Source organism: Pectinophora gossypiella, chromosome 1, assembly GCF_024362695.1.
Source record: "Pectinophora gossypiella chromosome 1, ilPecGoss1.1, whole genome shotgun sequence".
Lineage (NCBI taxonomy): Eukaryota > Metazoa > Arthropoda > Insecta > Lepidoptera > Gelechiidae > Pectinophora > Pectinophora gossypiella.
This window is the reverse complement of record NC_065404.1, coordinates 3,000,673-3,014,946: the sequence shown is the minus strand read 5'-3', so window position 1 is coordinate 3,014,946 and position 14,274 is coordinate 3,000,673. Positions and strand designations below refer to the sequence as shown.

Sequence of the window (14,274 nt, the reverse complement as noted above, 5' to 3'; positions counted from 1 at the left end):
GCCTCATCGCATGGAGATGCTGCGACCGGACTTCCGAGTGCTACCTTCCATCTTCAAGTTTCATAAGCGTAAGTATCTGAAGACCCGTAATATTTCAGAATGTATTTTCTATTTTCTTTCTACATGCTTATGCTTGCTTTGACCTAGTATTATCGAATTAAGTACGATGCAACCTTACTCAAGTTTTTGCCATGAATACTTTAGGATCTGGACCTAGAATGGACTCAGGGATGTACCCAAGAATTATTTCCTACTTATGATAGGTGTCGTTTGTCGGTTTGTCGGGACAAACCCTTTTAGGGTTTTCCAAGTTTATAGGTAGTCATTGATCTCAATATCGTTAACTGGACAAAAGTAGCCACAAAAAGTACCTACCAACTGATAAAAATACATAAAAAATACTTTCAACAAAAACACCAATAATCAGTCCAATTACTTTATTGCGTACCTTATAAAATCATGACACTATACAAATATCAATGTAACATCTTACAAACTCTCCTAAAAATAAAAAAAGCCCTTTCGTTAGGCGACTATATTTTTAGAAATATCTGTAAGATTAAGTCCATACTGCTTCGATCGACGTCGTTGGCGTCTGCCATGCCAATAAAGAATCCAACAGCATTTTGATAACATCCGATTGTTTTAAGTATTACACACATTTATACACACCAACTAGGGGGTTCGTCTCTTATTAGTGAAAAGTGGGTGTATATACAATACACCTCTGCCTATCACTTTGGGGATACAGGCGTGATGTGATGATATGTTGTTATACACACCAAACGGCAACAAGAAAAGCAATTGCAGGAATAATATCCAAATGCCTAAGCTAAATGTGATCTAACAATAATTCTAATATAATTATGACCACTTTGGCTGTAGTATGGTGTGTAATGGTTTAGAACGTATAAATGAGCATAATCCTTCGCGTGGCAGTAGCTTACATTTGTGTACACATTTTTATTACATTTTATCAACATTTGTAAGGCTGTGTCCAACTAACGCGACTAACAATTGTAAATATTAAGTTACATAAACATATTAAATAGGAATGCAACTAAATAGTTGATCGATTTTTAACAACACTAACGATTATTTTAACTTCACCAAACTACTTACAGTAATTTTATTTTTAATCCAATAAATAAACTTTTAATATAATTCTAATTTAAGTTTGTGAATAATAATTATTTCATTTTAATATTTTTCTAACTTTAGCAGTATGAATGAATAAATAACGAGAGCATCTTAAATAGATACATAATACTTTAGTCATAATTGATTACGAGTTTGATTTTTATTAAGATAAATACATTTTTATGTCTTTAGTCCTGTAATGTATTTTTAATGACAAAATCAATGCTTGAATAAATGCTGGATAAATTGCGCAGTGTAAATTTAGAGCCTAATCTTATAGAAACCAGAGAAAAAAATACAAATAAAATGGCTTATAGAGGAATATCTTATTTTACTTGCAGTCTCTCCCAGGTCGAAAGTCAATAGGGTACTTTTCGAATAATTATTCATAAAACATACTGAAATATGAACGAAAACTGTAAGGTCTCGGCAAATGGTACATTTTGAAAGCACATCCCCAATATCAGCCTTCCCAACCAAAGAACAACTCATTTCGACTAATCGACTTCTCAAATTATGATGTTTAAAACGTTCGACTCGGCGCTATTGACTTATCGACACGCGGGCTTCGTCACTAATCACCAGACTTAACATTCCTGACGTCACAATTTCACTTTTTCTTCAAACTCCACAAGGGATCGAGGAAATTCAGTGGGTCTTTCATATCTCCACTTTTGAGACCTGGTGCTTGCTTCATTTCTTCGAAGGATTCTCTGGAGAACTTCTGTGTCTTCGGATTGGTGGATGAGGTGGCGGGAGGGGCCGGGGGCAGGATAGACGCTCCACTCTGTCCGGAGACTGCTTCGCCGTTGAACATCGTGGTCCCTATTGGGTTTTAAAAGGAAGAGATGATGTAGTAAGGGCTAAGGCAATTTAATGACTATTTAATCTATTTACCAATTAAAGAGTTTCTCACGTGTAATTTTTTTACTATACCATACCATGACCATTCCTCCACTAGTCCACTCTTTCTGGTACGGTATATTTAACGATTACTTATTTATGACGGCGAAACTTACCTGAACAAAGCACTCCCTGGACATAAAACAGCGCTGTTCTGTAAGCATCCGCCACATATTTTGTATCTTCCAGAACATTGGTTCTATTCTTGCACAGATTTATGCAGCCGACGTCCAGCATATCTGTACGGAAGAAATTAATATTTAACAGCTACTTCCAGAGATGATTTGGATACAATGTCGCAAATAAGGGAGTTATCGATGCAAATGCAAGTGATGGCCAATTTTAAACCAATCGTTTGGCTTAATATAAAGTATCTGAAACGCATTTATCTCGTAAACCTTCGTTGAGAGACATTTTTAGTTTTTATGAAAATAATGCAGGGCAGAGAAGAGGTCCGAAACTCGCTATTATACGAAATTATAAGTACAGCTCTAAAATATAGTATTAGTCCACTCACCAGTGAGGTCCAACTGTCCGGCCCGAACCTGGCACATGACCATAATAAGCAGTGCCATGACGGCGCTACGTCCTGAACCAGCCGCGCACTGAACCCAGGCTCCACTCAGCTGGTTGCTCAGACGATTGTCATACGTCAGGCTGAGGATCTTGTCGGCAAGAAGTACCAACGGCGAGCAGACAATTCTGGACAAAGATGTTACGTCAATAAACTATTATAACAGAATGTGGAGCATTATTATTTCGGAAAACTTTCTTTCAACGTGACACTTCAGTTTAGTTTAGACTATGGTTCGGTGTGACAACCTGCGGCATCGTACGACTTCGGCGATACCTACGGACTATGAGAGGCCTGCAATTTTGGAAGATCAGCTTGACGTGGAAATCTTGGAAGAGAATAAATCTTCGGAACCATGTCATCAGAGTTTCACTCCATATTTTCAAACCCACACACGTAACACTATTAAGGGTATCAAAAGGGCAAGATTTAATGTGAGATAAATCTGACTGAAGTATACTCAAAAAACGCGACTTTGCAGGGCATCCCTGGCGGCTTGGGAGTTTGTTTTAATATGATATACATCCACGAAAAACAGTTATAGTTCTTCACAAAACCGAAAAATTACTAAGTATAAATCACCAATACTCACTTGGCTGGAAATACGTTGATCTGATAATGTGAGACGTTTTGCGTAGTTTTTCCATTTGTCACGGTAAGTTTTCTCTCAGTCCAGTGTACGGTACAGGTAACTTCATCTAAGGTCACCTTCAACCCACCAGAGAGGTCTAAGGACTGACCCTTTGCCGTGGGCCAGTAGGATTTACCTTGCATCTGTGAAACAAATCGTATTTTAACATAGTGAGCCATGTTAGCTATATAGCCATGTTGTAGCGGTTGCGGTTGCGGTTGCCCAAATTGTACTGTATTCATGTGTTATGTCTGATTGTTAAAATTAATTTTGGTGCAATAAAGTCTATTTGATTTGATTTGAATAGTATAGCTAAATGTTCCCAGTGCTAAACACTTGTATACCTCTTTTTAGCACGAAGTTTACTTACCTCAATTTCACTCAAAAGACAAACGACGCAACTTATTTTATTCTCAAGAATGGCTTTCCAGAAAGTGCTGTACTCATTATCAGACGGGTTCTTCGATATTACTAAAGGAATGCACCACGAAGCCAGTTGCTGGAAACAAAATGATACATTTAAGAGAACAATCTATGTTGTGCGGATAATTTAGAAACGATATACTAGTCTTAGTGCTTGTGATTTCAGGAATAATGCCTGAATTAATAAACGACTTTACAAAGTTAAAAGATCTAGTAATTCAACTTTCTATTCACCTTATAATAAGAGGCATTGATGTAAGCATCGGGGTTAGACTTGAGCGTGAGCCGGGAGTCATCATAAGGCACTACATCGGTCACAATGTTCCTGTTGGAATGTCTCTGTGCGATGGACTTGGATCTACTCATGTTTTCTTTGGTCTGAAAGAAATCGCAAATGTCAGTGCAATACATTTTTCAAAAGATGATGAAAAATCTTATGCCAATTTGATATCACACTTTGATAAGATTTCATTGAACTTTATATGGAAGTATAATTTATGATTTATATATACCTGAGTGTCCTGGAACGTCTTCCACTTCGCATCCAAAACTGTTATACCTCCTACAGTTTTATTCACTAATGAATCAACCAGCTTTTGCAAATTTTTCACTTCTTCAGTAAACTTGTTGAGTAAACTCGGATCTGAGAACACGTCTCGCTTCGCTGGACGTTCTATAGTCTCCTCTTTAGGTACTGGCTTCACAACAGGCTCCATTTTAGGAGCAACAACAGGCTTTTTAATAAGGCTTTCTGATATCTGAGGGACTTTTATTTCTGGCATTAGAGGTGGTTGTTCAACGGTAAAATCAATATCTGACAGAAGGTCGAATGCTGAAGGTTCCGATTTTACTTCCACGCTTTCCGGAGGCGCAACTATCTCCGGTTCCTGAGGCTGAGTTTCTACTTGGCTCACTACTGGTACAGTTTGGGAATTGATGTCACCAGCATTAGGGTGGGTATATCCAGAGTTTTGACCAAATTTGGGCTCTACTTCGTTCTCTATCGGAGTGGTAACTGAAAGGTAATTGTTATATAAATAAAATGCTCATTTATTTACGTGAATGATTTATTAATAAATACACAAATACGTAGTTGTTTAGTTACAGGTTATACAAGAGTAGAAATACTGAAAATTAGTTTGTTACATCAAAAAAGTAAGAAAACATTTAATTACGGCGTCTTACCTTGATTTTGATTATTACTAAACGTCACACTCGTGTTTTGCTGTCCCGACTGCATATAAGTGGACTGGTTCATATCAGCGCCATAGTTAGTCGCCGTCGACGCGGGGTTGGGCGCCATGTCACTCGATTGGTTGGTAGCGGTTTGATACCCGTACGGAGAATTATAATACACTTGGTTATTACTCTGCTCTGAAGAACTTTGGGGCATTAAAGTATTTTCTGAAGGAGACTGCAATGTTTCGCAATGTCCTGCACTCGTATACACTCCTTGATGCGCCCAATTTTGATCTTGTCCCATTTTCTGAGAGTCCATACTCGTTTGGGAATTTCCGAAATTGTTATATGAGTTTTGAGACGAACCGTAATTGTATTCATAAGCACCACTGGCTGCGTTATAAGTGTAGCCTGGATGGTTCTGATAGGATTGTGAATAATTCGCCATTGACGTTTGGTCTATTAAAGCGAAATTGGTTTGAAAGTTCTGATTAGGCATCTGGTTAGGTTGCTGATAATTTGCATCTGATGGGTTGTAACCAGACGTGTTTTCTTGCGGTTTTGCGATATTCATGGCATTTTGGTCGTAGCTTTGGTAACTTGGGATATTGGATGACAACGCCTCTCCTGTGACATGGGACTTTATTGGCTGATCCATAGCATCGAGTTGGGCTAAAGCCGCCGGATTGTAATTCGGATCTTGTTCAAAGCTATATGGCTGGGGAATGTTGGCAGACACATGGGGAGCGTTGTTTACGCTAGTTGTTGACGTAATGACACTCTCCGTGTTAGTATATATCGTATACCCCTGTGATCCTGCTTCATACGTCGCGCCAGGGAAGCTATACGCTGTATCTTGCATGCTATATGCATGTGAAACAGGATTAACATTGGACACAGTTGGTTGATCATTGGCGTAAGGTACATGAGATACGCCCGGTTGATTAGCGGCGCTATAAGCAACATGTGCTGCAGGCCCCGGGGGCACGTATTGGTTTTGTATCGCTGACTCAGCTGAGTATGGGTAAGTGGCGGAAGTGTCAGACGATACATTAGCCGGGACTGTGCTTGTATTTGAATTTTGCGGCGCGTAACTATATGTCGGTACGGGAGTCGATGTCGCCGGATACTGCACACAGTAGAAAGTTTGAGAATAATCTGTGTTGTAACTCACTCCAGGTTCGGGTTTTGCAGCAATTTGCATCTGTCCAAAGTTCACGTTAAGTTCCGATTGGTTCATTTGTTGCCCCATATTGTATGCAGTTCCAGATGAGACTTCCGATATGGTTCCCATTTGATGTCCTTGCATGTAAGAATCCGGATTTATGTAAGGATTTGGGTTTAAATTTGAAGCACCCATGTTGTTATAATGCGGATTCTGCGAGTCAGATACAGCAGTGGTGTTGTTTTGGGTGCCTGAATAGTAGGGATTCGAGTATTGAGGATCGACAGATTGAGAAGAAAACTGAGGTGTATAGGAAGTGGAGTACCCAAATGCGTCGTCAGGTTTATAAGGTTTGCTGGGTTGGTACTGGTAGTTGGAAGATAATGGATACGCATCAGTCTCACTTGCGGGATAATGACCCCCGTATCGATTGTAGGGATTTTGGCCTTGCATCGCTGGCGTTACCACTCCATCAGGAAGCTTCATTTGTGAAATGTCTGTGGCTAAAAACAAAATTTGAGTTGTAATGTTTAAATGGAGTATTTGTCATGCATGACACACTTTGAAAGCCTATTTTTTTTAGCTTTTGAAAAAACATATCCTATAACATTTTATAAAACGATATTGAAATACTTAACACCTGTAAACATGAAGTCTTCCACACAAAAAACAAGCAAATTTCTAGCAAAAGCGATTCTGGTACACTCCATTCAAACCCAAATGACTGAGATAAATAAGATTATTTTAATAAATCGATAGTATATTTTAACAGATGCGTTTGGATACTTTGGAATCTTACCCTCAGATCCCACAGGCGCTGGCCTCACCGATGTCGGATATATTGACTCAGGGTAGTACGACTCCGGCATGTGTTCCACCGGTGCTGAGGAGAAACAGTGCAACATTGAAAAACTCTCAACCCTTATTCCATTACACTTAAAACTCTGTTAAGTAATTCAATTTTCAATTGAAGTAAACATTTAACAAGTTTTCTGACTCCCACATGGTTGAGAGACACTAATCAACTACTATTCCTGAAGACAAAACGTTTTTAAAATGATTAAAAAGTGAGTTTCAGATCATCGGACGTCAATATCATTAGTGTCACCGCAAAAATATACTGCAACGGAAATAAGGCTAAAGGCTGGAGGATATTAATGAAATTGTTTTGAAAATGAAGGTTTTTTGTTTCTTGCACGTACCAGGCGGTATAACACCTCTGGCCATTCCAGCGTTCTTCATGTAGGGCAAGTAATCCTTCAGCTTGAGCGAGCCGCCAGCAGTGGATGGCACGGGCATCGTGTCAGGTAGCTTCATAGGAGTGGCCGCGACCGGAGTGTGCTCTGATGTATTTGCGGCCGCCGCGCCTGATGTTAACATCCAGATTAGGAGGTTTCTAGTATTATTATTTGCTACAATCTGCTACCGTGAGCGCTGTACCTCACCTTAGGTAGATGCAGACATGCGGAAGGAGGGGAATCAAAAGCAAGAGTTCAAGTAATCCAAACAACAGACAGAAAAGGATTATTTCAAATAGTCCTCGCGTGTGTTAGTCTGAATTAATATGAATTTTAATTCCACTAGGTTGAACACAGACGGACCAAGGTAGTTAAAGAATGGTGGCAAAGAGATTCATGACTTAGAGCCAGATCTCCAGCCAGATGAACGTAAGGAATTGTCAGGTACGCTGGAAGCAATAAATGACACTTTTACAAGGCCAGAAAAAAATGTCTTAAAAGGGAGGAAGAGAATATACCCAGCAGTGGGTGAATACTGACTGGAATAATATAATATATGACAAATACTAATAGGGTCATAAAGAAGAAAAGTCGTACAATTGGATTGACAATGAAATAAAGGGTAAACATATTATTGATATTACCTTTGGAACTCTGCTTGGCAAGTTGTTGCGCTCTCTCTTCCTCTTGCACCTGACAGGTGCTACGCAGGCGCGACAGCAGCTGGTTGACGTTCATGGATAGCTTCTTGTAGAACTCTAGTCCTTTCTGGCATTTGCCTAAGAGCTCCTCATATGTGTCGTACGAAGTGATCAAAGCTGGAAGAAATTGGTAAAGATATACATCTTTTACATTTCTACACCTAAAGGAAAGTATTCTCCATGCTACTTTTTTAGGGAAAAATAGGGCAGCTGTTTCCCTCTTAGGGATGTGATGAGATAGAATACCAACCCAGACCTCACCAATCTTCATGTCAGTTGTTATTAATTTACCAAAGGTATTTGAGCATGTGAGTGCTAACTGGCAGCAGACAGCACAGCACAGAAAGGATTATCGTGTTTGGGTGTCGGAGACCAACATTGATGATTGATGATTGGCGAATTTGTTTTCGAATTCATGTTTGGATCTTAAATGATATCACGTGCTCAGCGGTGAAGGAAAACATCGTGAGGAAACCCACATTCCCGAGAAATGCATTTTCGGAGGTATGTCACCTAACCTGAATTGGGCTGGTTTTTCCTTCGCGGGTTGGGTCAGACAGGCAGTCGCTTCTGTAAAAAACCGGACCTGTTAAATCTTCAGGTGAGGTAAGCGGACCCTGTGAAAAACGGGATATCATGGTGTCGGAAACTAAGATCCACTATAGGTGACTGTGCCGAGGAAATTAAGTAGAACTAAGTAAGCAAAGACCTTTGGAATGGCTCAAATGACGACTATGTACTTAATTAAATAGCAGTTCGGTGAAACGATTTTTGGTCTAGGATTTTAACGGCATACGACCACGCTCCAATTTTCCTGAAAACCAAATATCTTCCGTAAACTTATACTAAATGTAACGTACCATTGACGAGGCCTTCTCGCTTCCTTAACACGTCCGAGAGCATACGTCGCGAATCGCCATACGACGCATAGAGTTGCGTCAATCTGTTGATGATGTTCTCCTGGGCTGTTAGGTTCTGTCCGATTATTTTTACCTAAAACAAACATTTTGTTACAGCAAAATCTTGATATAATGTGAAAATATTCAACCTTTGTGTTTATAAGTAACCTGTATCTGGCTAGATAGTCTAGTATTCTTCTTAGTTTAAACTTGTATTATATCACTGTCAACTACTCTCCAAGCAACTGTCTCTCTATCTTAACGTATAACACACCTTCGGCGTATATTTCTCGAGCTCCTCCTTGAAGATATCCTCCTTGGGTTCGTTGCTGCGCGCGAGCAGCTGCGGGGTTATGTCGTCGTTGGCCACGTCCTCGCGCAGCTGTTGGATCAGCGCGTCGCGCTGCGCCTGCATCTCGCGGGCCCTACCCACCACGCGGCGCATCTCCATCATTATGTCGCGATCGAGGCCCTCTGGGGAGAGATTGACGTCATTAAGAATTAACAACTTATAACCCATGTGAATTAACTAGACACCTCAGGTAGTGATTGCATTGTAACACAGGAGACTTCCAAATTTCGACTAAGGTAAACCAACGAACTAAGGTAATCTCTCTCTACATGACACGTGCCGCGCAACTAAATTGTATTCAGTTTGAAAACTATGTCTGGGTCTAAAAAACCAAACTTCCACATTGCTCATTTGTTGTATACGCGATGTGTTTTGAACTTCTCTCCGTATGATTACTTATAGAAGTGTATAAGTCATTAAAAAGGAGAAGACAAGCCAAACAGAAGGCCAAGGCAAAAAGGCGACGTTGCCACAATTCACCTAGAAAAACAATATTGCTTAAATGCCTTTTTAAACCCTCAGATCACCTAAGAATGCAAACAAAAGAAGAACTTATCCAAAAAAGAATAACTTCAGTCTTACCAATATTGTCGATGCTAGGTATTTTGCTCTGCAGCACTTCAAGCGGTTGAGCCAGAAGTCTCAAGTTGGCAATGTGTAGTGTCATGGCTTTGTGTAGCACTTGGTTGCTCTCATTGGTGCGCGAGTGAGCTTCCTGGTACTTGTGGTACTCCCGTGACAGCTCTGTCTGGACTATGGATGGCGGACGATGACCCATCACCTTCTGGAACTCTTTCTCTTTTACTGTCTCTTCCTGTGGATTGCAAAGGAAAATGTAAAAAGCATGTTTTGAAACTCGTCACGTGACGATTAATCTGGGACCTTATTGTCTAACTCCAACATCAATCGCACTCCCACACCGCGATTACATTTCGCTATCCCTGTCAATCTGTCGAAACTTTAGTCATTTATAAATATAACGTATTACTACTAATATTCAGTAGTTTACCGTAAAATTAAATTTTCCAGACGAAACAATTAACTAGTGTTTATGTTTTATTTGGGACCCTACAAGCATATTATAGCAAGTTTACAGAGATACCTCATAATGTCGGTAAGGAAGCTAGTTGCTTCGTTTCAAAATATTTTGCATCGAGATTGCCCTTAAGACCATGTTAATGTGGCAGTTCTTATATAAAAACGGGGACTTGAACATGATCTTGAGGGCAGTCTCAGCTGAGATGCATTTATTAATACCACCCTTACACTAACCTGAATGAAGTTCTTGATTTCAGCAAGTGAGTGCTCCACATCACTGATGATCTCTGCAAGGCTGTTCATAGAGTCCACCAGAGTTTGGATCACTTCCGTCTTGGCATTCATCGCCGCACATCTATCAACTATCTCTTGGGGGATCCTGGAAATCATTAATTATTATAAACTAAGGATAAAGACTTTGCAAAAAAGACGATATGTCTTTTTCTGTCAAAGAATAAATGCATATCAGATTATAGTTTTGTAAACAGAGATGAATCATCAAACGCGTCAGCTAAGTTCAATAACACGATAAGCCATCTTTTGTTTTAGAAAATTTAACCATATTTTCTGTGACGATTTAGATGCGCAGTATGAATACTTATTAATTAAGAAACTTATACATATAGTAAAATTTAATCATAGTAAAATAGAAAATCTTTGTCCACCTTGGATCCAAAGACCAACTTGAAGCAATACTGCATGCTCCCATAGTACGTTTTCGCGCGCAACGTATTCATACGAAAACGCATCCAAATTATGACCAGCATAAGTTATCAGTTATGTGTGACTTATTTTTTTATTTTCGAACTTTTTATTGAGGCTTTGTACAGGTACACCCTGGGTGATCATGCCAGCCTCATCAGAAAAACAGCAGAGCCATTACCAAGTAAAACTTTTTGTTCATACTATCTAGTTGACCATCCCTTTGCCTAAGGGATTATGTGACTTAAACTTACTTCTGATCAGAATCAATGACATCCAACTGGTCGAGCTGTAGTGAGGACATGAACTCGGTAAGCTCTGTGTTCTTTGCCTCGGCCTCACTCAGCACGTGGCGCAGCATGTCAGCCTTCTCCTCTGAATACACGGACGACGCCTCGTGAGCGCCCATTGGAACCAACTTCCCGAATATGTCTGGGCCTGATACCTAAAATTATGTTGATATTTAAATAATTGTATTCCTCGCCTTAGAGTTGCATCTATCGCCGCAAAAACAAAAATAGAATAGTCCATTGTTCTGGTGTCAGGGTTATTATTGAATAGATTTAATATATGGTGCTAATTTTTATCTCTTCTTTTTAATGCTATCTGTCATCAATGACAATTCTCCATACTATTAGACTTGCAAAACATGGAACTATAGTCCCATTCTAAATGGTTACTTGACTAAATCTTGTGGCGCTTTCCTCTTCAGTCTCAAAAAAAGTGTTTGGGTTTCTCATTAGCTCCACTGCCATTACATGCCTGTTTTTGTACTTTGATATATTACTTTTCATTTCTTCCTTGACCATTTTTATTTGGAGATAGTGAATAGTAAAATTATATTAAAAAAAGCTAAAATTTATTATTGAAAAAGCCAAAATAATCAAAAACATTCAGACCTCAGGATCATTAAAGTTGATAGGGATAGCCTTGACCAAGCAAACAGGTTTCAGATCTGTCAACAAATCTTTGTCCGGAACTTCTTCATGATAGATGAACTCGTTCTCATTCTTGGCAGCTTTCCTCTTTCCTTCCACTACATCATTGGTAAATGTCAGAGCCTCCTGGGTGATTTGTACTGGCTCTATGTATTTGGCAAGCTTCCTTGCTTCTCCGAGTTTGTCCACTGCTAACTGATAGAAGGCTACTCTTTCCCCCATCTTCTGTTGCTCTTCAGCATGTAAACCTGGAAAGACAGTGTTAATTAAGATGTTTTATTTTCTTGAAACGAACCAACTGGCCCAAAGTTTGAGTGACACCCCCTATATGAGACACCTCCAAAGGTCACATGGGATAACATCTAAACTATATAAATAATAGAGTAACACCTTAATGAAGGCAGCCCTTTAATGAGGGCCTGTCTGCATGCCACTTTAAGCTAACCAAGTCATAATAACTGCTTATGGTCAGTTGACCAATCACATGGCTGGACACAAAAATGAAAAAAAAAAACAAATTCTTGAGACATTGTGCAATATAAACAAGTTTATTTTTATGACAATGATAAAAAAAGGTCAAGGCAGCAAGGGACCCTGTTGATAGAAAACAATATGTCATACTTACCTTGATACAAGCACACAATACATCCTATGTAAGACAATTTGAAGGACAAGTAACGGTGCCAGTAATTGTACAATTTGGTGCCAATGATCTCATGAATATTGTCTGTTCCTGCTGATGGCCCGAGGAGAGCAAGGGAATTCTTGTAGAAATTTTGCACCTGTGTTGCAACAGCACCTGGAAATAGGTGACAGTGTATCATCACTTCAGAAATGTATTTAGTGTAAAAACATTATCAATTGCACTATCATCATACTCCCCCTGCCCTTATCTCATTTCAAAGCACTCAGTACTGCAATGTTGGGAGTTAGGTACCTAAAAAAACAACAGGAGTCCTCTTCCATTTATCTTTGTCAGTCATCATCTAAGTACTCACACAACATAACATAACAAATACTTTATTGCACAAACAGGAAAAAACAAAATACAAAACAAAAGAGAAATAGAATACACACCTTTCACACACATATCCTTCTTCACACAATGTTATACTAGGCAATGCATTACCAATTAAATATACCATTTATTTATTTATTTATTTTTTTACCATGTTACCTATTTGAAAATCAAATGTCTATGTGTTCAGATAGATCACTAAATAGAACATAATTCTACAAAATAACACTTACCAATCACACTGGCTTTCCTTGTGTCCTGAATGCTCTTCTCTAGAATGCACTCCTGGGCTTGAGCAAAGCAAATCTCCTGCAACAGTCTCATGATTTCTACAGACACATCAACCCCTGGGGGTTGTGTGTACTGTTCTCTTAGGTACATGAATGCCCAAGCAGCATTCTGAAAGTGAGTGCATGCAGCCTTCATACTATCAACAGATGTCCGCGGCTCAGATGCTGCCAACTGACTGTGTAGTGCACCGATGTTGTACAAAATACAGGCCATCTCAAATCTTATGTCGGGTAGAGAACAGCTCATGTTGGCATATAGGTCTCTCCTGGAAAATTGTTATAAATGTTACATTAGATACATGTTTTGTTGTTGTTTCTCATTATGTCAATCCAAATAAAAATGTAGTCGTTAAGGTAAAGTAGGTAACTTAGGAGTAAAAAATTCAGTATATCTTTCGAATAACATAAGTTTTAAGAAAGTACGTAATTCATAACAGTTTACAGGTAAGAATGAGTCATAGCATACACATTATTTTCAAAGTACCTATCACAATATTTAGTAACAAGATTACTTACCAAGCGAAACTACATGCTGCAGGTTGGCCTTTGGCCATAGGAAATCGGCTCTGCATAGATCGAAGTTGGCAAAAATATCTACTCAGAGTGCTGAGACCTGCAGAGTCTATTGACGGTCGAACCGCCGTAGATCTCAAGCCTTCTAACTGATGTATTTCATTACCATAGCTGTCTGGATCCTCCCTGTAGGCCTCCGCAATGTACTAAAAATTAACAAGGAGAAATGAAGACAAAGAAATGCCCAAATAAGCTTTATCAGTGGAGATTAGAAGACCTACGTACCTGCTTCAATTTTGGTCCAAAATGAGTAGTTTCTGAGCTCACTTTGAGCTCAAAGCTGATCATAGGTAATTTTGGGACAGCTTCCATGTTTCCCGAAGTTGTATTTACCCAGAAAACTAATTAATCACTCGACAAAACAATTTCATCATAAATTGGCTTTTTGTTGAACTGTCATATTTGTTTGGTTGATTGGTGGCTTCAACAACAAAAAACCGAATGCAAACCGAATGTCGGTTCTTTCTCTTTTATCATTCCGATGGTTTTGTCACACGATTTTAAATCGAA

General features: G+C 39.2%; 1 protein-coding gene across 1 annotated transcript; it reads right to left on the bottom strand.

Annotated features, from left to right (window-relative positions):
- Positions 1-422: 422 nt before the first annotated feature.
- LOC126378931 (tyrosine-protein phosphatase non-receptor type 23) lies at positions 423-14,212 on the bottom strand. The gene is made up of 21 exons (XM_050027490.1): positions 13,990-14,212; positions 13,708-13,910; positions 13,135-13,457; positions 12,509-12,682; positions 11,845-12,131; positions 11,200-11,390; positions 10,478-10,622; positions 9,788-10,019; positions 9,128-9,327; positions 8,815-8,947; positions 7,898-8,071; positions 7,218-7,382; positions 6,815-6,898; positions 4,857-6,518; positions 4,184-4,686; positions 3,906-4,049; positions 3,619-3,747; positions 3,210-3,391; positions 2,561-2,745; positions 2,160-2,282; positions 423-1,965 (listed from the first exon to the last, which is right to left on the bottom strand). The coding sequence occupies exons 1-21, from the start codon at positions 14,074-14,076 to the stop codon at positions 1,751-1,753; spliced, it is 5,541 nt and encodes a 1,846-aa protein (XP_049883447.1). The 5' UTR covers positions 14,077-14,212; the 3' UTR covers positions 423-1,750.
- Positions 14,213-14,274: the final 62 nt, after the last annotated feature.